The sequence below is a fragment of the Glandiceps talaboti genome, chromosome 3, assembly GCF_964340395.1.
Source record: "Glandiceps talaboti chromosome 3, keGlaTala1.1, whole genome shotgun sequence".
Taxonomy (NCBI): Eukaryota; Metazoa; Hemichordata; class Enteropneusta; family Spengelidae; genus Glandiceps; species Glandiceps talaboti.
This window is the reverse complement of record NC_135551.1, coordinates 10462011-10487388: the sequence shown is the minus strand read 5'-3', so window position 1 is coordinate 10487388 and position 25378 is coordinate 10462011. Positions and strand designations below refer to the sequence as shown.

General features: G+C 34.1%; 1 protein-coding gene across 3 annotated transcripts in view; it reads right to left on the bottom strand.

Moving 5' to 3' along the window:
• LOC144454029 (centrosomal protein of 162 kDa-like) overlaps positions 1-25295 on the bottom strand; it is a 37687-nt gene extending 12392 nt beyond the window's left edge. For 2 of the 3 annotated variants that reach the window (XM_078145434.1, XM_078145435.1), the window contains exons 1-17: positions 25110-25295; positions 23611-23755; positions 22874-22944; positions 22322-22385; positions 21884-21923; positions 20277-20326; positions 19464-19638; positions 17910-17991; positions 17166-17205; positions 16474-16554; positions 15378-15485; positions 14135-14319; positions 11326-11404; positions 5000-5152; positions 4321-4451; positions 3650-3910; positions 67-207 (exon numbers count right to left, since the gene is read on the bottom strand). In XM_078145434.1, the coding sequence (XP_078001560.1) occupies positions 67-207; positions 3650-3910; positions 4321-4451; positions 5000-5152; positions 11326-11404; positions 14135-14319; positions 15378-15485; positions 16474-16554; positions 17166-17205; positions 17910-17991; positions 19464-19638; positions 20277-20326; positions 21884-21923; positions 22322-22385; positions 22874-22944; positions 23611-23755; positions 25110-25178 (1875 nt within the window). In that variant the 5' untranslated portion in view covers positions 25179-25295. Of the gene's footprint in view, positions 1-66; positions 208-3649; positions 3911-4316; positions 4452-4999; positions 5153-11325; positions 11405-14134; positions 14320-15377; positions 15486-16473; positions 16555-17165; positions 17206-17909; positions 17992-19463; positions 19639-20276; positions 20327-21883; positions 21924-22321; positions 22386-22873; positions 22945-23610; positions 23756-25109 lie in introns of all 3 variants that reach the window. The other variant, XM_078145436.1, reaches the window with a different exon arrangement.
• Positions 25296-25378: the final 83 nt, after the last annotated feature.

Here is a 25378-nt window from a genome sequence, read left to right as displayed (position 1 = left end):
ATTGCACTATCCACCAATTTCAAAACTATTCTCTGACTTTTCATACTAACAATCCATAGATCTTACCTGGTGATAACCCTCTAGTAATGTTTCTTGGTGTTGCATCTCTTTCTCCATCAGTCCTATCTTCTCTGCACTGTCTTTCACATTAGCTAGTTTATCTTTCACACCAGACTGCACTGTCTCACCTTGCTCCTCATTGTTCAACTGGAACAAAAATCAAAACATTACATTATTGTTATTAATTACTATATTATTAAAAACTTGTGCTCTTTTACTAAACCCCTTATCCTGAATTCTCTCAAGGGAAGGTGGGGGGGGGGGGGGTGGATATGAGAAAGACCACCCCCCCAAAAAAAAGAAAAATAAATAAATAAATAAATAAATAAATAAATAAATAAATAAATAAAATTTAAAAAAAAAATTAAAAACCAAATTATTTTTCAATAAATAAATCAATAAATCAATAAAATTTAAAACAATAAATAAATAAATAAATAAATAAAAAATAAAATAAAACATAGTTAAATAGATGAAATAACCTTGGATTCATTTGAAATGATTCAGCATGTCTAAAGTATTGATTTAGATCTACATGAACTCCAGGACCTATTAAACTCTAATAGTCTAGTATAAATACAGTTTGATGATGTTGGATGCCAGTTATTTCAACTACATGTACTTATGTAATGAAAATCCTTCACCAAGAAATTCACCTTCACCAAGAAAAACTTACAACAAACATTTTGTAAAATTGGAGTCCCATGAGTAAACTTTTCAATCCAGTAACACCATGTAGTTGGATGATTCTTTTAAAGACTTCATCAAATTTACTGCCTTCTGACAGCTTACCTTACTAGTTTTAACCACACCACACTGACACCTTGGTAAACGTAACGTGAATTCTTGTACAATATGTTGATTACCATGTCTGATATCTAAGCGTTTTAAGTTTGTTACTGCCATTATTGAAGTGTCTGGTGCAATGACATAATCAGACAGTGTGTGAGTGTGTGTAGTTTCTAAATTACAATGACAATAAAAAACCAACCCATTGATTGGTACATTGCTTCTATCAATCAATCAATCAATCAATCAATCAATCACTTCAAGGAGAAATGATGAGTTATAGTTCTATCAATACTTCCTATGCACATGTAAAGTATAAAGTACAACCAGTGACAGACAAGCTTTTACAAGTGGACACTTACAAACACGGAAAGTGGATAAAATGAACTGGATTTCAACCAGGAACAGGCAAGCATTTACAAGCAGAACTTGTTACAAACACGGAAAGTAAATGGATGAATTAGATTACAACCAGTGACACACAGGCATTTACATGCAAGTAGATACTGTTGCAAACATGGAGAGTAAATAAAACGAATTGGATTAATAAAACTTGGCAAAGCATGTATGTTGGAAATACAGAGACTTGCATTAAATTCCATCGTTTGTCACTGGTTGTAACATGATGGTGAAAATAGAATACCCAATGTAAAAAAGAAGATAATTCAAAGATGATGTTTCAGGAACAACCTTTCTATCCAATCTAATTAAAATCTGATGTGGTGAAAGCAGCTAAAAGCTTTTAAATTATTTACCTCTATTTCCATCGTTTGTGTCAGAGGTTTTTTTCCCGATCGATCGATCACTCAGACCCCCCCCCCCCCCGACACAAATGATGGACATAGAGGTAAATAAATCATTTAGCCGCCTTCGCCACATCAGATTTTAATCAGATTGCCTTCTATCATGTGATAGTAAATTTTACAGTTTTCAAATAGTTTTCAATGACTAATTTTCACAAATTTACTACACTGGTAATTTGAGTTTATGTACAAAAAAGCATTTTTGTTACTATGTGTACTTATTTTTGAGTGTTAGTTAGTTTTCAAGGGAACTATTAAACAATTACAAGTTTTTAGTGAAAATTTGCGACATCAAGGTTGACTGATTTCTGTGATTAATAGTGGATGATCTGAAGCACTTTATAAGGTTTGCTCTGATTGGTTATTAAACAAGAGAAAAGATGCCTCTACTGGCTGTAATTACAGTGGATGATGTGAAGTGCTTTATAAGATGCATTCTGATTGGTTAGCAAACCAATAAAAAAAGATACATCAGTTGCCTGTATTGTTAATAACTAGTATGATAATTAAAGTACAGTATTAATGTTTTCCAATTAGAAGTAACCTTGCAGTGGCTTCAAGTTGGCCTAGCTATTTTACAGTCACCTTTTTTAGTACAATGTCACTGAGAGAGGGCAGTTTTAATGTCTTTGACCTAAACACTAACTAAGGTCAGTTTTGTACTCTGTAATGTTTATTTTATGTATCATGCCACAATATTTTATTTAAAAGCCATCAAATGTACACAATGCAGTCAGTGTCACTTTGACACAATACAAATGAAACCACTTATTATGCTTGCAAACCTGACCAGATATTGATATTTCTTTCCTAACACTGCACATATTGACGGTAGGTACGTGTACGTCTTGGATGGTGCCATTAAAAGAGAATGTGGTTTACGACGTTATCTATTTGACACTATACAACACAGTAACACTCTCTCTCTCTAGATTTATAATGTTCAGGTACAAGAAATATTTACAAATTACATGTAACAACTTGCAACTCTGATAAATCATGAGACCCCAAAGTGTATTAAAAAGAGTCTATTGTCCTACCCATACAATGACCTATTATAACAATTACCTATTTGACTTTTTACACGGGACAATTTTTACAAACCTAAAAAGTCAAATTAATTTACCATTTCTTTCCAGCAAAAATGACGACACAATTAGTTACACAAAAAAATTGTAGACTTCACATGTACAGCACAAAATTGTTCAATTTTAGTTCTCAATCAACCCAGCTGTATAATTGGGGACCAGGTAGAACTGATGTTACAATGTGAATTCTTTACTTTAATGCACTTACAAGGGGCTGCAATGGATTGTACACATATGCTCCCCAGGGAATTGTGGGAATTTACATGATACAACCAATTGGTGCAATATTGGTCTGTGCTGGGAGGGGGGGGGGGGTAAACATTGTATGGTACTATGATTAAAGCATTCATTGTGGAAGGTAGTTTTATGAATAATTAGATGTTATTCTCAAATTTTTTTTTTTCCGTTCAGCCAGGAAAAATATGAGTGACCTACATCGTCGCAAACCACGGCCTGTTTTACGGTAACGTTCTTAACGAGCCTCCCACTGGCTGCGGATGCATTCATATACAATATCCGTATTTAAGGCATAGCTAATTTATTCGTTTTGTATGTAAACACTACAACCAATCAGATTGCCCCTTGCATACCACGTGATATACAATGCCTTGGCAAGAGTCTAGTACGTTACTACGTACACTGAAAACTGACTTGGCCAAGTTGGGTTCTTTGTTGCTGAAATTTTATTTTTGCCATCCTACAAACAAGACTGGATTGATACATGTATGAACAAAAAATAATGATCTATAAATCTTGCCTCGAAGTATCAAGCAGGGTTTATGAGAGCATGGATTTGTTGTACCGTCAGACCGGGCGTCCGATACAATCGTGAGTTTGTAGCAAGTACTGAGTTAGGTTACAATGTGGATTATCTCAATATTAGAGTCATGGTTACAACAACAAACTTACCTTTGCAATGAGGATCATATTTTCCTGTTTAATCCTAAAAATATCATTTTCATGTTGTAATCTTAATTCTTCTAATTCCCTTTCATGAGTTCTCTGTAGTGAGATTATTTCAGCTCTCATTTTCTGGTTATGTTTATGTTCTTCTTTCCATTGTCTCTGCCAGTCTTGTACTTCTGCTAACAGCGCCCTCTCTCTGGATAACTGCTGTATCTGTGAGTCTCGTGGTTGTTTGCTTGGAGTTAGAGGATATTCATCTTCATCCTGAAATTCAGAAATGTCATACTTTAATTATTTGGAGAACCAGTGTGTGATGTCACGGGTAAAAAGCCACTGTTAGTTAGGCGAGAAAAAAAATATAATTGATATGTGTTTCCGATAACATGGCCTCAGAGAACAGAGTAGGTCGGTAGGTCAGAATTTTATTTTATTTTATTTTATTCTATTTTATCTTTTAATTGTGTATCTTTTTGAAAAAATACCGCTTCGACCTAACACAAAACAAAATGTTGGTCGGACTACCCCTTCTGTGATAGGTTGATGAAAATATATACAGGCATCACTGGGGAAAGAAAACAGATGTGCAGTGAAGGACAAGTAGACAGAAGAATTTATCATCTGTTTTGTTTAAATCACGGTTTAGAAAATGTCAAAGGTTGGCAGCTTAAACTTACCTGTTGACCTTTGACCTTGTCTTTACCCTTCTCAGCAACAAAGTGGTCTTTGATATAGTGTGCGAATGATTCTACTGAGGCGAGTAACTGCGTATCATAGGGTTTTGGTGCCAATGAGATTGTTTCAGAGCCTGTGTGAATGGTCGTAAAAAAAAGACTATGTGATCAGTTTGTTACAAGTACCTGGTAGATGTACATGACTTGGACATATATTTGAGATCATTCTGAGTATTGCATCGTGATGTTGCCAAGGATATTGTTTTGAAAGTTTAATAATTATATGAATTTCAAAATGAAGGAACATTGAGAAATCAGTAAAGTTTCACATAAACTTAGTGGCTATATTAAGCATTCTGCTGTATTTGAGAAGAGTGCTGCTAATGAAGACTTACAACTTATAGTTGTTTTTTTTTTTAAATTTTTTTCTCTGTTTCTACTTATAAGTCAGTCAGGATGATGGAGTTCATCAGATTTGTGTAACCTACATTTTTGTATTCCTGTGATTTTTTCACCTGAAAATTATTTTAATATCTTACTATCATCACCATTTGCATTACAAGGTTTTATTTGTGGCATTTAATTACATTCAAAACAGATGTAACAATCTGCATTTGTAGAGATATATGGACCTTTCTGGCAAGTCTCGGGGTGAATGACCTTTTAACCTTTGACCTCTTACCTTTGATCTTTTGTTGAACAGCATCAGCTGGTGACCAACCTTTCTTAGCTCCGTAATCTGAACTTTTCACATGTTTGTATTTATCCTTGTCCTTCTTACTGGTGTCTTTCTTAACATCTTTCTTCAGATCTTTTTTGCTATCTTTCTTTCCAGCTAGTCATACATTTAACAACAAAATACGATAAGAGAATAAATATTCCACAAATCTCAAAGGCATCCAATATTTGATATTCACACTTGATGGACATTTGAAAAGTTAGAAGAAACAAAACCTAAACATTATTACACATGTACCTGAGATTACTTACACTGGTGTCGGCATATACTAGTGGTACATTTTTAGTCTTTGCACTGCACTGCAATGTAACATTATTGCAATTCTAATGATATGCAAATAAGGACATGATCATCCATTCTACATGAAAACGCAAGACCACATAGTGTCATTTTATGGAAATTTGTTGTTTTGGAAAAAACATGTACACGTAACAATAACAGAACCTCATTCCACGTGTGTGCCAGTGTGGGTACTCAAGGGTAATTGCATTGAACGTCATGTATTTTCTGCCGCACTTTCAAGAGCGTACTGTTACACAGAACACTGCAAGCACTTGTGCAAATACCCCAAGTACACCACACTTGCAATCATGCATGATGGGGTTTTGTGACATATTCAGATGAGTTGGAAAATAAAAGGATATAATAATTATGTACAAGGTGTTATATGCATCACTGTAAGCATTTGCACTGCAGTGTAATATCAAAAACATTTCATACTAGTATGCAAATTAACATGAAATCATTTGAATGCCAGTGTCATTTTTACTAACTTTGTTGTAATGATTTTGTTTACACATACAAGTATCCAGCAATCGTATCTAATAAAAACAAAACTCCATGATACCTGTGTACTTGTGTGGGTATTTACACAGATACCTAACTGTAGTGTTTTCAACAGCACTTTTGTTCATTTTGATTGTGGCAGATTTGACGTAGAGAATACAGCAAGCACTTATGACAATTACAACTACCCCAAGTAATGCCATACTGGCACTCAAGTGTCATGTGATTCTCTGATGTGTTTTATCATATAGCTAGATTGTCAAAAGTCGTCTTGACTTTTTTGTCATTTATCTTTAATACTATGGATGTACATAACAATCAATTTTACGCAGAAGGATTATTCCATTTCAATAGAGGTAGGACAATAACCATTCTACAAACAAATTATTCTGTTCTATTCCCATCATACATTGCTAGAGAACAAAGTCATTTGTTTACAAACATTACTATGGAGAAGGATTATTCCATTGCAATAGAGGTTGGACAATCACTATTTGGCCAACAAGTTATTCTATTCTATTCCAATCATACACTGCAATAGAACAAAATCATTTGTTTATAAAATTAATGTTACTAAGGAGAAGGATTATTCCATTTCAATAAAGGTTATACAATCACTATTCTACCAACAAATTATTCTATTCTATTCCCATCACACACTGCAATAGAACAAAGTCATTTGCTTACAAACATTACTAAGGAGAAGGATTATTCCATTTCAATAAAGGTTGGACAATCACTATTCTATCAACAAAATATTCTATTCTATTTCCATCATACACTGCAATAGAACAAAGTCATTTGTTTACAAACATTACTAAGGAGAAGGATTATTCCATTTCAATAAAGGTTGGACAATCACTATTCTACCAACAAATTATTCTATTCTATTCCCATCACACACTGCAATAGAACAAAGTCATTTGCTTACAAACATTACTAAGGAGAAGGATTATTCCATTTCAAGAAAGATTGGACAATCATCATTCTACCAACAAATTATTCTATTCTATTTCCATCATATACTGCAATAGAACAAAGTCATTTGTTTACAAACATTACTAAGGAGAAGGATTATTCCATTTCAAGAAAGGTTGGACAATCACCATTCTACCAACAAATTATTCTATTCTATTCCCATCACACACTGCAATAGAACAAAGTCATTTGTTTACAAACATTACTAAGGAGAAGGATTATTCCATTTCAATAGATGTTGGACAATAACTATTCTATCAACAAATTATTCTATTCTATTCCCCTTGAATCATACACTGCAATAGTACAAAGTCATTTGTTTACAAACATTACTAAGGAGAAGGATTATTCCATTTCAATAAAGGTTGGACAATCACTATTCTATCAACAAAATATTCTATTCTATTTCCATTATACACTGCAATAGAACAAAGTCATTTGTTTACAAACATTACTAAGGAGAATGATTATTCCATTTCAATAAAGGTTGGACAATAACCATTTTACCAACAAATTATTCTATTCTATTCCCATCACACACTGCAATAGAACAAAGTCATTTGCTTACAAACATTACTAAGGAGAAGGATTATTCCATTTCAATAAAGGTTGGACAATCACTATTCTATCAACAAAATATTCTATTCTATTCCCATCACACACTGCAATAGAACAAAGTCCTTTGTTTACAAACATTACTAAGGAGAAGGATTATTCCATTTCAATAAAGGTTGGACAATCACTATTCTATCAACAAAATATTCTATTCTATTCCCATCACACACTGCAATAGAACAAAGTCCTTTGTTTACAAACATTACAAAGGAGAAGGATTATTCCATTTCAATAAAGGTTGGACAATCACTATTCTATCAACAAAATATTCTATTCTATTCCCATCACACACTGCAATAGAACAAAGTCCTTTGTTTACAAACATTACTAAGGAGAAGGATTGTTCCATTTCAATAAAGGTTGGACAATCACTATTCTATCAACAAAATATTCTATTCTATTCCCATCACACACTGCAATAGAACAAAGTCATTTGTTTACAAACATTACTAAGGAGAAGGATTATTCCATTTCAATAAAGGTTGGACAATAACCATTCTACCAACAAATTATTCTATTCTATTTCCATCATACACTGCAATAGAACAAAGTCCTTTGTTTACAAACATTACTAAGGAGAAGGATTATTCCATTTCAATAGAGGTTGGACAATAACCATTCTACCAACAAATTATTCTATTCTATTTCCATCATACACTGCAATAGAACAAAGTCCTTTGTTTACAAACATTACTAAGGAGAAGGATTATTCCATTTCAAGAAAGGTTGGACAATAACCATTTTACCAACAAATTATTCTATTCTATTCCCATCACACACTGCAATAGAAAAAAGTCATTTGTTTACAAACATTACTAAGGAGAAGGATTATTCCATTTCAATAAAGGTTGGACAATAACCATTTTACCAACAAATTATTCTATTCTATTTCCATCATACAGTGCAATAGAACAAAGTCATTTGTTTACAAACATTACTAAGGAGAAGGATTATTCCATTTCAAGAAAGGTTGGACAATCACTATTCTACCAACAAATTATTCTATTCTATTCCCATCACACACTGCAATAGAACAAAGTCCTTTGTTTACAAACATTACTAAGGAGAAGGATTATTCCATTTCAATAAAGGTTGGACAATCACTATTCTATCAACAAAATATTCTATTCTATTTCCATCATACACTGCAATAGAACAAAGTCATTTGTTTACAAACATTACTAAGGAGAAGGATTGTTCCATTTCAATAAAGGTTGGACAATCACTATTCTATCAACAAAATATTCTATTCTATTTCCATCATACACTGCAATAGAACAAAGTCATTTGTTTACAAACATTACTAAGGAGAAGGATTGTTCCATTTCAAGAAAGGTTGGACAATCACTATTCTACCAACAAATTATTCTATTCTATTTCCATCATACACTGCAATAGAACAAAGTCATTTGTTTACAAACATTACTAAGGAGAAGGATTATTCCATTTCAATAAAGGTTGGACAATCACTATTCTATCAACAAAATATTCTATTCTATTTCCATCATACACTGCAATAGAACAAAGTCATTTGTTTACAAACATTACTAAGGAGAAGGATTGTTCCATTTCAATAAAGGTTGGACAATCACTATTCTATCAACAAAATATTCTATTCTATTTCCATCATACACTGCAATAGAACAAAGTCATTTGTTTACAAACATTACTAAGGAGAAGGATTGTTCCATTTCAAGAAAGGTTGGACAATCACTATTCTACCAACAAATTATTCTATTCTATTTCCATCATACACTGCAATAGAACAAAGTCATTTGTTTACAAACATTACTAAGGAGAAGGATTATTCCATTTCAAGAAAGTTGGACAATCACCATTCTATCAACAAATTATTCTATTCTATTTCCATCATACAGTGCAATAGAACAAAGTCATTTGTTTACAAACATTACTAAGGAGAAGGATTATTCCATTTCAATAAAGGTTGGACAATCACTATTCTATCAACAAATTATTCTATTCTATTTCCATCATACACTGCAATAGAACAAAGTCATTTGTTTACAAACATTACTAAGGAGAAGGATTGTTCCATTTCAATAAAGGTTGGACAATCACTATTCTATCAACAAAATATTCTATTCTATTCCCATCACACACTGCAATAGAACAAAGTCATTTGTTTACAAACATTACTAAGGAGAAGGATTACTCCATTTCAAGAAAGGTTGGACAATCACTATTCTATCAACAAAATATTCTATTCTATTTCCATCATACACTGCAATAGAACAAAGTCATTTGTTTACAAACATTACTAAGGAGAAGGATTATTCCATTTCAAGAAAGTTGGACAATCACCATTCTATCAACAAATTATTCTATTCTATTTCCATCATACACTGCAATAGAACAAAGTCATTTGTTTACAAACATTACTAAGGAGAAGGATTATTCCATTTCAATAAAGGTTGGACAATCACTATTCTATCAACAAATTATTCTATTCTATTCCCATCATACACTACAATAGAACAAAGTCCTTTGTTTACAAACATTACTAAGGAGAAGGATTACTCCATTTCAATAAAGGTTGGACAATCACTATTCTACCAACAAATTATTCTATTCTATTTCCATCATACACTGCAATAGAACAAAGTCATTTGTTTACAAACATTACTAAGGAGAAGGATTATTCCATTTCAATAAAGGTCGGACAATCACTATTCTACCAACAAATTATTCTATTCTATTTCCATCATACACTGCAATAGAACAAAGTCATTTGTTTACAAACATTACTAAGGAGAAGGATTATTCCATTTCAATAAAGGTTGGACAACAACCATTTTACCAACAAATTATTCTATTCTATTCCCATCATACACTGCAATAGAACAAAGTCCTTTGTTTACAAACATTACGAAGGAGAACGATTATTCCATTTCAATAAAGGTTGGACAATAAACCATTCTACTAATAAATTATTCTATTCTATTCCCATCATTCACTGCAATAGAACAAAGTCATTTGTTTACAAACATTACTGAGGAGAAGGATTATTCCATTTCAGTAAAGGTTGGACAATAACCATTCTACTAATAAATTATTCTATTCTATTCCCATCATACACTGCAATAGAACAAAGTCATTTGTTTACAAACATTACAAAGGAGAAGGATTATTCCATTTCAATAAAGGTTGGACAATAACCATTCTACTAATAAATTATTCTATTCTATTCCCATCATACACTGCAATAGAACAAAGTCATTTGTTTACAAACATTACAAAGGAGAAGGATTATTCCATTTCAATAAAGGTTGGACAATAACCATTCTACTAATAAATTATTCTATTCTATTCCCATCATACACTGCAATAGAACAAAGTCATTTGTTTACAAACATTACAAAGGAGAAGGATTATTCCATTTCAATAAAGGTTGGACAATAACCATTCTACTAATAAATTATTCTATTCTATTCCCATCATACACTGCAATAGAACAAAGTCATTTGTTTACAAACATTACTAAGGAGAAGGATTATTCCATTTCAGTAAAGGTTGGACAATCACCATTCTACCAACAAATTATTCTATTCTATTCCCATCATACACTGCAATAGAACAAATTCATTTGTTTACAGAATTTATAATGTGAAGGATTACTCCATTGTAATATAGCTATACTTGAATAATTATATATCAGACAGGTACCGGTATATGATAAAACCTTGGCCTGGATATGGGTTACTGCCTTACTGGTATAGAAATCTTGGTAATAAGGGCCCTCTGCCTGTACAACCTACATTGTGAGGGCCCGAAACAAAACCACGTTCAAGTAAAGATTATGTTTTCTTACTTTAGAATAACATACTGAATCATTCTGCAGTCTGAGTACAATTTCATTAAGTCAAATTTACCTGTCTTTGTTGGTATTTTAGAAGATCTAGTTCGGGGTTGAGTCACTCTTATCGTTCTCGGTTGTTTCTTGGGTTTGTCCTGAAATGGAAATGAGACAATATAAAATTAGAAAGGTGAAAATAGTATTTACTTTTTAAAAATTTATAATTATATTAACTTTTATTAATATATTATAACATAGATTTTAGATGACATAGTTTCATCACACCAGTACATAACGTAAAGTTAATGTTTTGAGAGAAAAATTTGTATGAAAAAATACATGCCCGCTTGTTCTCTTTTTCGTTCTGAGAGCACCAGATACATACATCTGGCACACTACAATGTGTATCACTGTATGTACCATAGGTGTTCTTGTACGGAATCTCGTACTTACAATGTACATGTAAGTGTAGCCAACCAAAATGAATCTCACAATATATAACACTCGACATTCAAAATTAGAAAAACAGAATCACCAAACAATGATGATACCATCGTTGTCTGCACTCTGTGCTCTACCTTGTTTTGAGAGTTCTGAAGTAATGTACCCATACGTTTTGATGCATTACATGTACATGTTCTCATTTGTCGAGTAAATTCACTCAGCACTTTCGTTTTGTCCGAGAACACCTACGAGTTTTGTGTCAGATGTACATGTAGGTACCAAACGATCACAGAACAAAAAAGAACAAATGACAATTAAAGTATGTGCTAAATAAAGAAATCAGGCAAAGTTCCCTACATCAGATTTTAATCAGATCGGGTGAAGACATACAATCATAACTTTAATCTTGATGAACAAACTGACCATTTGCAATGGACAAGAATAATAACTGTGGTACACAGTGGTACACATTTAGCAAACTCAATCCATTTCTGTATCACTATCAGTTTTAGAAATTATTTAAATCATAGGATATATCAATAATAAGCAAAACACACCCCAATTATTAACAGTCCACAATTAGTAAACAAAAACAAAAACAAAAAACAAAAACAAAAAGATACATTACGTAACCATGGAAACATAATTGACATGAAATAAATGTACATTTTACAACAAAAACATGCAAGCTGTTAACATCAAATGTGAAAACAAATAATAATGTATGTTTCCCAAAGAGCAATGATGTGTAGATAATACGATTTGATGCAGTGCAGTGAGATGCAATGATTTACAAAATGTACATGTATAGAGCTACATGTAAACAGTATGCGTTATACAATTACAGCATATTGCAGTTTACTGTTCACTGGTGCTATTTGATACAATCGCGCATAAACCATTAAGAAACTGCACATTCTACGCAAGATAACAAGATTGCAATTGTTTGCTACATTTATGATTTAGTCTGAATAAAATAAACCATTTATAAATGAACTGCAACAAGATGTAGACATACTGGTGCCAATGCCTTGATGTCCACATGGTGGAATGTTACATGTAGTTCATTTTATTTAGACAAACTGTATTCATTTAATCTTGCTATCCATATACAGTTTCTTATTGATTTCTGCATGTTGTATCAAATAGAGCCAGTCAACACTAACCTACAATGTGCAGTACAGCTACAGAATAGCCCGAAGGGTCTGGCATCAAGGCTACATTTTTGTAGTGTAAACTTGAGCTTGTGCCCATTTAATGTAATGTAACAGACATTATCAACTTCCAAGACAACACAAGACAAGACAAGACAAGACAACACAACACAACGCAACAAATCGATGCAACTGATAATAGAGCTGATGACCATGTTACTAACATTGTTAGAATTCAATGCATATAATAGAGGAAATGTCTGTTGAAGATCCGAAACACTAGATTAAATGTATAATGATTACCAAGACGATACCGTTTTGTATAGGGTCATTATAAGAAATTTCACAGATGGTGATAAAGTGACATGATGACAAAATTCACACAAATCCCAGACAATGAAGGATGAGAATTAAATACAGGATAACATTATCTCAAGTCTTTAAAATCCACAAATCAACAATTGAGACTTTTACAGAAAATGATCTAAAAAATAACAGACACAGAGGGACGAAAATTCAACAGAAATTACCATAAATTACTGAAACATGTGACATATGACACAACACAGACTCTGTGACAAAATTGGTACATGTTGGCTTGATGGATGAAATCTTGATCACCATACGAGTGAAATATTATATTGGTGAAGTGAGAAAGTCTTTCTGATATGTTGGATTTGAGAACAGTGACATATGGAATGCTTATAAGTTTTATATGGATAAGGTGAGATAGTACACTGGAATGTCAATCGGGTGAGAACATGACACACCATGTCGACCTTCAAAGAAGACACAAAACCAATACAGAGAGTTGAACAAACAGATGTGAACTTTCAAAAAAGAAAAAAAGACCAACATTAACACACTGTGATGAAAACAAGACAAACACACACCATGAAGACATGCAGGATTATAAGAACACAAGACCACAGAACAGTTAATTCATGCAAAGAGAGCCAATCTTACTTCCACAGGTGCTTCATCTCGATCCAAATCAAACTTCTGGACATCATGGGCTGGACTGAGATGAAATCCTCTGGTGTCTGCTGCCGGCTGCAAGTCAAATCCTTGGCTCTCAGATGCAGGCTGCAAGTCAAATCCCCTGTACTCAGACACAGGATTCAGATCAAAGCCGTGTTTCTCCTGGGTTGTTACAGCTGGTTGCAAGTCAAAGCCCCTACTTTCACTGCTAGCTGGTTGTAAGTCAAAGCCGTGAGAGTGTTCTGCAGGTGTTAAATCAAAGCCGTGTGTGCCGTACCCACGAGACCCAGTCCCTTTGGTACTTACAATAGTTTGAGTTCTTCCCAGTTTTTCCATCTGACTGACTTGGTCAGATTTTTGGTTCATTCTGTTGAGATCAGTGGTGTCTTTGATAGACCCTGCAATAATACCATCTCCATCCATCTCATCCTCTCTCTCTGCAGCTTCAAGAGAAGCCCTGTAAGCAGCTTTCACCTCCTTCATCAAACCATCTAGTGATCATAAACAAACTGTATGTATTATATTTTATTCACTGTTTACTTAGATTTACTTAATAGGTATGCACTGGGTGCAGTATTTACACGCCTATATGTCCAGACCCAAGTGTTGAGAGTTCCTTAGAAGATGACTTGTATGTGTTCTGTAATTTGGCTTCGTAATCATATTTAATGGCTTGCCCTCTCCAAAAACTAGGTGCTGTTCAAAATAGTGAATCGATGGTGAAGTAACTACTGAGTGAGGCAAATTGTTCCAAGTTTCGACTATTCGTTTGGTAAATGTGTATTTCCTGATAATTGAGGTGGAACTGTGGTTTCACTGTGTCATTAAAAGAGATTACAGGCATTTGGAAGGGAGGAGATATTGTAAGGTGTATATACCAAGATTATAAAATTTATACAAATGGATTCAAAAATACCGCACAACGGCTGTTTGATACAGCCACACAGAAATCAATACGAAACTCCACATGCTACACTTTAAGAGAGCACGATCGCAATTTATTGTTACATAGTCTCTGAATTAAATAAAACTATTTCAACCAACGTACTGCAACAAGACAGAGACATGCAGTTGCCAATTTGTTTGACATCAGTATTTGATATCTGCACGGTAGCAAGTCAGTTCATTTCATTTAGTAGAAAATGTTGCAAGAAACTATATTCATTCAATCTTGTTATCTTAAAAGTGTAAGCATGTGCATAGTTTCTTATTAGTTTCTCTGTGGGATTGTATCACACAGAGAGCTGCTGAACAGAATTTGTACTCCGCTCTACAACCTGCAACAATCATTTCACAGTGGACAGCAAAGTACTGAATGAAAGATGTACACATGTTTTAACCTAGATTTCATACTATCATATAGTCTTGCTGCTAGATGTTCGGGCCTTCTTTCAATACCATAAGCGAACAAAGTTTGCAGTGAGGGCTTTGCCTGAATGTTCCATCCTCGATAGCAGTGTTCGGTCGTGTGTCGTATTGTATCGGAAGAACATCCGAGGTCTAGCAGGTAGACTAACACTATCATAGAGAGCAAATTATTGTCTTTCACCTGAACCTGTGCCTGTATCATCTAGCTTCATTGTAGGTGATAGTACAGCCTTTTGTAATAATCCATGCAGTGCTTCCATCTCAGTCGCTGTACCAGCATCTAATAGACCTACTCAAAGTAAACACAAACAGGTATGAATGTCAGCATTTCAATAAAGTCAGTTTTTGCATACATTTTGACCAGAGTTTTGGCAGTTGTAAATCAAAAGAAATAAATGACACCACCTGAGTCGAGTAAATGATAAATGCACACACACAGTACAAAGTATGTGGTTACACTTTTCAATTATGTCGATTCTAAATCCAAAATTTTACTCGGAAACTAGCATCTACAGTGAAATTATTTATTTTATTGATTGGTTCTTGTATAATGTACTTTCCTTCAGTTGGCATCCAAGACCAAATTTTCGCCATATATTTTCTCTGATTTTGCGTAGGTGACCTCTTGTGCAAAGTGCATGTTAACTAAAATATGGCATATCACAGCAGAAATATTGAAGGATCGCCGAAAGCGATACCATACATTTTATGTTCCCACAAACAATTTAGGTAGATAAGAAACAGGCTTCCCACAGACCACTCATTACAAATATAAACAATACCACACTCCTGCCTACAAGCATGTACTGTATGTGAACACACGTCACCACGGGGAACAAAACGAGCATATTCAAATTCTTGCTAGTTTCAATTTGTATAAGTTAAATCTGAGCATGCAGTGACATTTTACATGCCCAGATTTTGACATATTATGTGATGGCATTAAATAGCTTCTTTGTTCCAAGGATGTTGTATGTGTTTCTGTTTATCAGTTGGGGTCGGATGGTGTTGTTTATATTTGTAATGAGTGGTCTGTGGGAAGCCTGTTTCTTATCTCTCTAAATTTTTCTTGGGACCATAAAATGTGTATGATACGCAGTCTTTCGGTGACCCTTTGATATGTCTGCAAAGACATCAAAGGCTCTCTTATATAAACCTACATATCAGTCATAACTGCATACCAATCAACAGACGAATACATTGAAGACATATGACATGAACGTAAAACATTGCCATTTTCTAACATTATTTACAGTTGATAGAAGTAGAACACTTACCTTTATTAGAAGACTTGTCGTCATGACTACCAGGTAGTTTTATAGTACCAAGACTAGAATCCATAGAATCCAATAATGACACTGTAAACACAAAGAAAATCAAATTAAACCCAAACATCACCTTTTTTTTGGGGGGGGGGGGGGGGGGGCACCATAAACAGCTATTGTTAGAGTCCATAATTGTCCATACTTGGAGAAACAGCTTGTGGTAAAGTAAATCTTTGGTCTAGTAGTGAAACAAATGTTTTTCTGCTGCTTTAAAAGATTACATACAAATTATATAATTATATTATAAAAAAACTGACTAGTATGTTCTTTATTTACCATTTATTAATCTATTCTACATTTCCCTTTGATCACATGGTGTGTTTCCCTTTTGTACGGACATGCGTAGTTTATTTGCTAGTAATCATGTGTTTGTCATAGCGTGAAGAAGGTGTGCTAGACGCACTGAAACGTCGCTTATTAGTATTTTATTTTGGGATCGGAAGTAAGGCCGACTTCAAACACTACTACCTGTTCAACAAGTATATAAATATATATATATATATATATATAAATGTATATATACACATACACACACATACACACACATACATATACACACACATACACATAACACATACATACATACATACATACATATTGTTACAAAATTATGTCCACGTAATTTAACATATTATTATACCCACCTTTAGCTAGCATTCCTCCTGAACCAGGCTTCTTATCATCCTGTATAAATGAATAAACCACATATTGTGTTATTATTACATATGTACATTGTACCAGAGATTTCTTGCACTGGTGCATGTCCATACTAGTGGTATTTTCACTGTAGTGCAATACCAAAATATTATTACATACCTGCATGCAAATGATATGCAAATGAGGATGCAATAGTTCGCTACACACTAAATCGAGTGAACGCACTAACAGAGCGCATGCCATGCATGAGATCCAGTGTGGGTAGGGAGTACTCTGGGGAATTTTCACCAGTGCTTGTCCAGTGTTTTCTGCTGCACTTTAACGAGCGTAACTTTCACTCACTATGCTTGTGAAAGTACAGGTGCAAAGTATCCCAAGTACACAACACTTGCACTCATGTTTCATGGGGTTCTGTCATATTATCGGTATTCTCACACTGTAGATGTATTTTACATTGCATAGTTTCAGTAATCTTGGAAAACAAAAACATACTAATCTGACTGTATTTGGGGCATAAATTCCGGTTTACAGTATCTAATGAGTAAAAAACATTAACAACTGACTGTGAATTTCGTAACAGTGTGGGAATATAATATCTAAGCAGTATCGATTATAAAGTGCACAAAAAATGGAAATTGTTGAATTTCTTTTTTATTTTCTCATGAATTAGATATCTCATATGACACGTGTAATGTGCATTGTAAATATTTCTATCACTTGTACAAGATTACCTTTGGTGAATGACTATCGACAACTCGTCTTTCTTCTGTATTTTGACTTGTACTATCAACGTCTTCATCTTTCTCTTCAATACTACATAGTAAAATAAGAAAAATTAGGAAACACTTCAAAAGACATGAAAGACAACAGACACTTAGTAGTACAGATACGTGGATAGAAAATGTCGTTTGAGCTAATATGTCAAGTCAGGTAGCCAAGTCTCTGAGCTATACTTTCAAGCCAGTATGTCAGGCCAGATAGCCAAGTCATGGGCTATACTGTCAAGCCAGTATGTCAAGTCAGATAGCCAAGTCTCTGGGCTATACTGTCAAGTCAGTATGTCAAGTCAGATAGCCAAGTCTCTGGGCTATACTGTCAAGCCAGTATGTCAAGTCAGATAGCCAAGTCTCTGGGCTATACTGTCAAGCCAGTATGTCAGGTCAGATAGCCAATTCCCTGGGCTATACTGTTAAGCCAGTATGTCAAGTCAGATAGCCAGGTCTCTGGGCTATACTGTCAAGCCAGTATGTCAAGTCAGATAGCCAAGTCTTTGGGCTATACTGTCAAGCCAGTATGTCAAGTCAGATAGCCAAGTCTCTGGGCTATACTGTCAAGCCAGTATGTCAAGTCAGATAGCCAAGTCTCTGGGCTATACTGTTAAGCCAGTATGTCAAGTCAGATAGCCAAGTCTCTGGGCTATACTGTCAAGCCAGTATGTCAAGTCAGATAGCCAAGTCTCTGGGCTATACTGTTAAGCCAGTATGTCAAGTCAGATAGCCAAGTCTCTGGGCTATACTGTCAAGCCAGTATGTCAAGTCAGATAGCCAAGTCTCTGGGCTATACTGTTAAGCCAGTATGTCAAGTCAGATAGCCAAGTCTCTGGGCTATACTGTTAAGCCAGTACGTCAAGTCAGATAGCCAAGTCTCTAGGCTATACTGTCAAGCCAGTATGTCAAGTCAGATAGCCAAGTCTCTGGGCTATACTGTCAAGCCAGTATGTCAAGTCAGATAGCCAAGTCTCTGAGCTATACTGTCAAGCCAGTATGTCAAGTCAGATAGCCAAGTCTCTGGGCTAATACTGTCAAGTCAGATAGCCAATTCTCTGGGCTATACTGTTAAGCCAGTATGTCAAGTCAGATAGCCAAGTCTCTGGGCTATACTGTCAAGCCAGTATGTCAAGTCAGATAGCCAAGTCTCTAGGCTATACTGTCAAGCCAGTATGCCAAGTCAGATGGCCAAGTCTCTGGGCTATACTGTCAAGCCAGTATGTCAAGTCAGATAGCCAAGTCTCTGGGCTAATACTGTCAAGTCAGATAGCCAATTCTCTGGGCTATACTGTTAAGCCAGTATGTCAAGTCAGATAGCTAAGTCTCTGGGCTATACTGTCAAACCAGTAGGTCAAGTCAGACAGCCAAGTTCACTGAGCTCGCAGACACTGGAATCATAGTTTTTATAGTTCATGGGATTAATCATGTAAAGTTCCCAAAGACAGCAATGCATACATTTGGGACAGTGTATTGTGGAGAATTGAAAGGGTAAAATACAACTAATTGAAATCAACCTACCCTGCTAGTGTACGACTTCCATGTAGAGTTCCTAGTGTTCCAGACAAATCAGTTTCTTTATTTAGTTTACCATAGTCTATGTGTTTAGTGCCTTCTTTCTCTTCTAACTCCTTGAAGAACCTCTCCTTGTCAGCAGCTTCTTCAAGTGTCTCTGCCCCAGGACTAGGTCCATGATCTAAAGAAATGCAATTTAATTAACAAACTCTATTCATTTCATGATGACTGGTGAACTCTTGTATGCTCTATATAGACAACACAGAAACACATAATTTACAATCAAAATATTGAAAATTGAGGAGCAATTTCAGAAGAAATCAGTGAATCTCCCTAGAAATAATATAACACTATCTGGAACATTTGTATGTACAACAAAAGAACATAGTACTACTACTTTGTCAAGTTAATACAATGAAATTCACATGACCAGGGTGAAAGGAACAGACACAACTGTGATATTCAAGAAAACCTCAAGTGATATGATCCCTGTATATAAACAATTACACTCTTTTCAAAGTCCCATTCAAACAATCCACGCCAAGTGGTCGTATCACAGTTGTGTCTATTCCTTTCATGCTAGTCATGTGATTTTCATTGTAAATGTAGTCTTTATAATAAAAGAAACCATACAACTGAATTATCTACTTTATGAAATTATCCAGACTTCTTCACTTAAAGTTTTTACTTTACCAAGTAATAATAAAGACTTTAACCTGACTGTATTCAAATTCAAAAGCAGGAACACTTTTCAGATTAGACGAATACCCTAAAGTGATATACAAATGTATATTCAAGGAAATATAAAATGAACTGTACCTCTTCCTGTAGATGTCATGGTATCCTCAGAATACATATCAGAGGACAACCTATAATGAGATACAAACACAAGACATTGCTTATTACTTAATATAATATCTAAACCACATTATATATATATTGATAAACTTATACTCTTGTCACACTTACTTCTATTTCAGTCTGTCTTTAGTTCACGCATTACTGTTATCAGCTTACATTATGATTTTGAGTGACGGAATAAGATTACAAACTAAACTACAACCCATAACACCAAAGTAAAGCGTTTTCTGTATGTACCACAATCATTTATAGCATCCATATCAAGTGTAAACATATACAGTTTCATTTGCTAATACAACCCATAACACCAAAGTAAAGCATTTTCTGTATGTACCACAATCATTTAGAGCACCCTTATCAAGTGTAAAAGTATACTGTTACATTTGCTAATACAACCCATAACACCAAAGTAAAGCATTTTCTGTATGTACCACAATCATTTATAGCATCCATATCAAGTTTAAAAGTATACTGTTTCATTTGCTAATACAATCCATAACACCAAAGTAAAGCATTTTCTATATGTACCACAATCATTTATAGCATCCATATCAAGTTTAAAAGTATACTGTTTCATTTGCTAATACAATCCATAACACCAAAGTGAAGGGTTTTCTATATGTACCACAATCATTTATAGCATCCATATCAAGTGTAAAAGTATACTGTTTCATTTGCTAATACAATCCATAACACCAAAGTAAAGCATTTTCTATATGTACCACAATCATTTATAGCATCCATATCAAGTGTAAAAGTATACTGTTTCATTTGCTAATACAACCCATAACACCAAAGTGAAGGGTTTTCTTATGTACCACAATCATTTATAGCATCCATATCAAGTGTAAAAGTATAGTTTCATTTGCTAATACAACCCATAACACCAAAGTAAAGCATTTTCTATATGTACCACAATCATTTATAGCATCCACATCAAGTGTAAAAGTATACTGTTTCATTTGCTAATACAACCCATAACACCAAAGTAAAGCATTTTCTGTATGTACCACAATCATTTAGAGCACCCTTATCAAGTGTAAAAGTATACTGTTACATTTGCTAATACAACCCATAACACCAAAGTTAAGCATTTTCTGTATGTACCACAATCATTTAGAGCACCCTTATCAAGTGTAAAAGTATACTGTTACATTTGCTAATACAACCCATAACACCAAAGTTAAGCATTTTCTGTATGTACCACAATCATTTAGAGCACCCTTATCAAGTGTAAAAGTATACTGTTACATTTGCTAATACAACCCATAACACCAAAGTTAAGCATTTTCTGTATGTACCACAATCATTTAGAGCATCCATATCAACGGTAAAAGTATACTGTTTCATTTGCTAATTGACCACATTAGAAAGACCACATGCTCTAGCAAACCAATTTAAACAGTATACTTTTACACTTGATATGAATGTTATAAATGAGTGTAGTACATAGAGAAAGTGCTTTATTTCAGTGTTACTTGTATAATGACACCATGGGTACACTTAGTGATGACAGAATATCTGCATTATTTAATTATAAAATCAATGATAGATAAACAACTCACCCTACAGGTGGTTTGTCTTGAGGAAGTACTCCAGATGCCCCTGAAAGAATAAGTTGATGACAAACTGAATTCATACCTAGTAGAGGATTTACAGGATTCTAACATGTATCCAAGATACTACACTGAATAGGTCTTTGAATAGAAAAGATCGACTGATCAAGTGCAATATAGTACATGCATATGTATGGAACAAAATCACAACAGTACATTATGCAGTGGATGTGTGTAATCATTTATTTTTCCAGAATGCCTTCCCTACCAAACTACTGGGAACAACAACGGATGAATTATGCAATTCAGTCTTGTCAAAAAAATGGTAAAATGAGGATTCCGAAATGGGTAGTTGAACACAACTTACAGCAAAGCCACACTCAGAGGCATATAATTATACACATAGATTACAACTTGACATATATAGACATACTACTATATACATACCTGTCACATGGTTTTGATCTTCTAAGCTGTCTTTACTCATTCCAACATCCTCCCTAACAGTCACCTGCATAGGAAAATATTAATATTATATTTTCACCCGCTTGGTGGATCAAATGACTTACAGTCTCAAGTTACACACGTACATTGTACAAACTTTTTTTTCTTTTTTTTTTAATTTCATAAACAAAGGAAGAAACAGTTACATTTTTGTACATTGTCAAACAAAGATATGTAAGTAATGAGGTAAAACTTGACAAAACAAAGAAAAAAAAACATTTATAGATGAAAACAGGACATTGTACAAACTTTACATAGGTTATAACTTAAGATACGACAGGTGGGGAGTACAACATTATTTCACCAATTAAGCTGTTTGTGTTACCATATTGCCTTGCTATCAATTTGGTGTTCATTAGCCTATTTTGTATATTATCTAACCATAGAAGGATGTCTGACATTGATATGATTGTATACATGTATGATTGATTGATTAATTAATAAATTGATTGATTGATTGATTAATTAATTAATTGACTGAAAACTTTAAATCACCTTTTTCTTAAAAGTTGGCGTCTCTTCTTTCTTCTCTTCAACTTTCTTCTTTGGTTTCAACCAACTATGACCTGAAAGGTGAAAAGTGAAATATTATATTAACAACTGGTAAATTATAATTATAATAACTCAGATGTCAGTTTTAAAAATAAATACACAAAACCATAATGAACTACAGATGTAGTTTATTCCATAGCACCCTGAAATACTTTATTTTCCAGCAATTTTTAATTTTATTCGTGGTATAATGAATTGAGAAACCTGAGGAAATACAGCAATAAAGTCAAAGAAAATATACACCCCTTATTCTTTGAGTATGCCGCATTGTGTTATGAAGGGTGTGTGTGTGTGTGTGTGTGTGTGTGTGTGTGTGTGTGTGTGTATGTGTGTGTTATATGTATACACACATATACAGTTGTATATATACATGTACAATAGTCTGAAGATTGCAAGAGTGTGAAACTGATGAGTTGCAATTTGTAACTCTTAGACTGATATCATATAAATAGTACATTGAGCACTGTTATCCCCAGTGAGACCGTCACCTTTATCTAAACTATGTCATAAACATTGATACATTTCATTTGTCATGTTTTCATTGTTGTTGTTGTTGTTGTTGTTGTTGTTGTTGTTGTTGTTGTTTTACAATGCTACAATATACAATAAGAATTGTACAAGTACATATATACTAGTAGTATACCACTGAAGAATATCAGTCAATATCTAAAATTACATACCTGTTCCACGTGGTGTTTCATCTTCATCAGTATCCTGTGCCCACCATGGTAAGTCCTTAGATTTACCTCTAGCTGATGTTCTTCCACTGCCAAGTAACTGATTGAATGCTTCCGAGTCGACCGAGTCATCATGATCAGACATAGACTGTTCAAAATATTTAAAAATTAAATCATCATTTCTCATTGCAACTGATTTAAACAAAGCTGTATAATTAGTTGACATTTTTTTTTAATTGTGTGGTTGCGAATACACTTAATTTTAGAATAGATGGGGTAGGTAGATTTTTTATTTTTAGTTTATTGTATTTTTTTGTTCAGGTGTGTGTGTCTAGGTCAGGTAGTTATGTGTTTTCCAAATGGTTTCTGTGTTATTGGTTTACTCTCATTATATGTACAGCTATTATAGACAGGAAGAACATTTTGTTATTGTCTTTTTATTAGATGATGTCAGTTTCCAAGTCCACTATTTCTTGCGAGACTTCACAATTTTCATGATTATTTTTCTCAAACACGTAAAAAAAAGTTCAGGGTTGGCAGAGAAAAACTAGGTGGGGTCGGGTAACTGGAACCAAACAACTTTTTTTTCTAGGTATGCACTAAATTAGTTAATGAATACAAAGAGAAGTACACAATGTCCTGTCTCTTTATTACAAAGATTTCAAGTACTGTATGACGTTGTATACATACAATATTGGATAATATATATTTGTCTTTTAAATGGAGATATGATTACATTTTTGTGACTACAAGAAAATTGATATTCATAAATAAATTAATAAATGGACTTAATTTTACCAATACATGTGAAACAGGATGGAGAAATTGATGTTGCACTAGTCCTGCAGTGTTTGTAGACGGAGTAAAATCGGGTCTTGACTGTAAAATAACTTAGTCATTGGGCCTCTCCAAATAATCAGAATCGTACTCCATGATCTCTGCAAGCAGTGCACATGTTTGTCCTGCTTGCAGACGGTGTACGGGTCTAGACTGCTGTACTGACAATGACATAACCCTCAAGAAGGGATGACGTACATGTGTACTCGTACATGTCGTATGCAAGCAGGACTATGTACATGTTGTTAGTCCTGCGTTTGAAGGGACGACCTTCTCCGTCTGCAAACAGGACTAGAGAAGGAAGGAACGACTTACTCCGTCTGCAAGCAGGACTATGCACATGTACATGTACATCAATGCATGTATAACGTTACAGAATTCAGTACTACTAGCACACATGTACATTGTACATGTACGAGATGTCAACAGAAGTCAGAACTTTATTTCGATGAAAAGTCGAATGACGTGTCTGTGATTTGGTGTCAAACTAAAAGTCAAAATAGCTCAAACTGCAATGTTATTTTAATATAAATTTTGTAAGAAAAAAATTATGTTTCCTTTCTTAAAACGTGTTGGACGGCTGTAACGTACATGTATATGCGCTTGTTGCAACTTGTCCGCAACAATCAAAACACAAATGAACTGTGCAGTTAACGTAAACTTACCTCCTTCATAAACTGTTCGAACTTCTCGTCAAATTCCATTTTGGAAAAACTCTTTTTCTTTCTTTCCATAGTGTAACCGAATAATGTGGTAAAGTGTAAGTGTTAAAACAAGGTCTATCCCTCAGTTTGTGAAATATTTTCTCAGACAGTTCGAGGAGAGATACCAACTATGATCAAATCATCCGCCATACATATCCCAGCATGCAATTTGAATAGATACAAAAGTCCCCTAACTTATTGCAATAAATTTATTTCCAAACAACGAAATT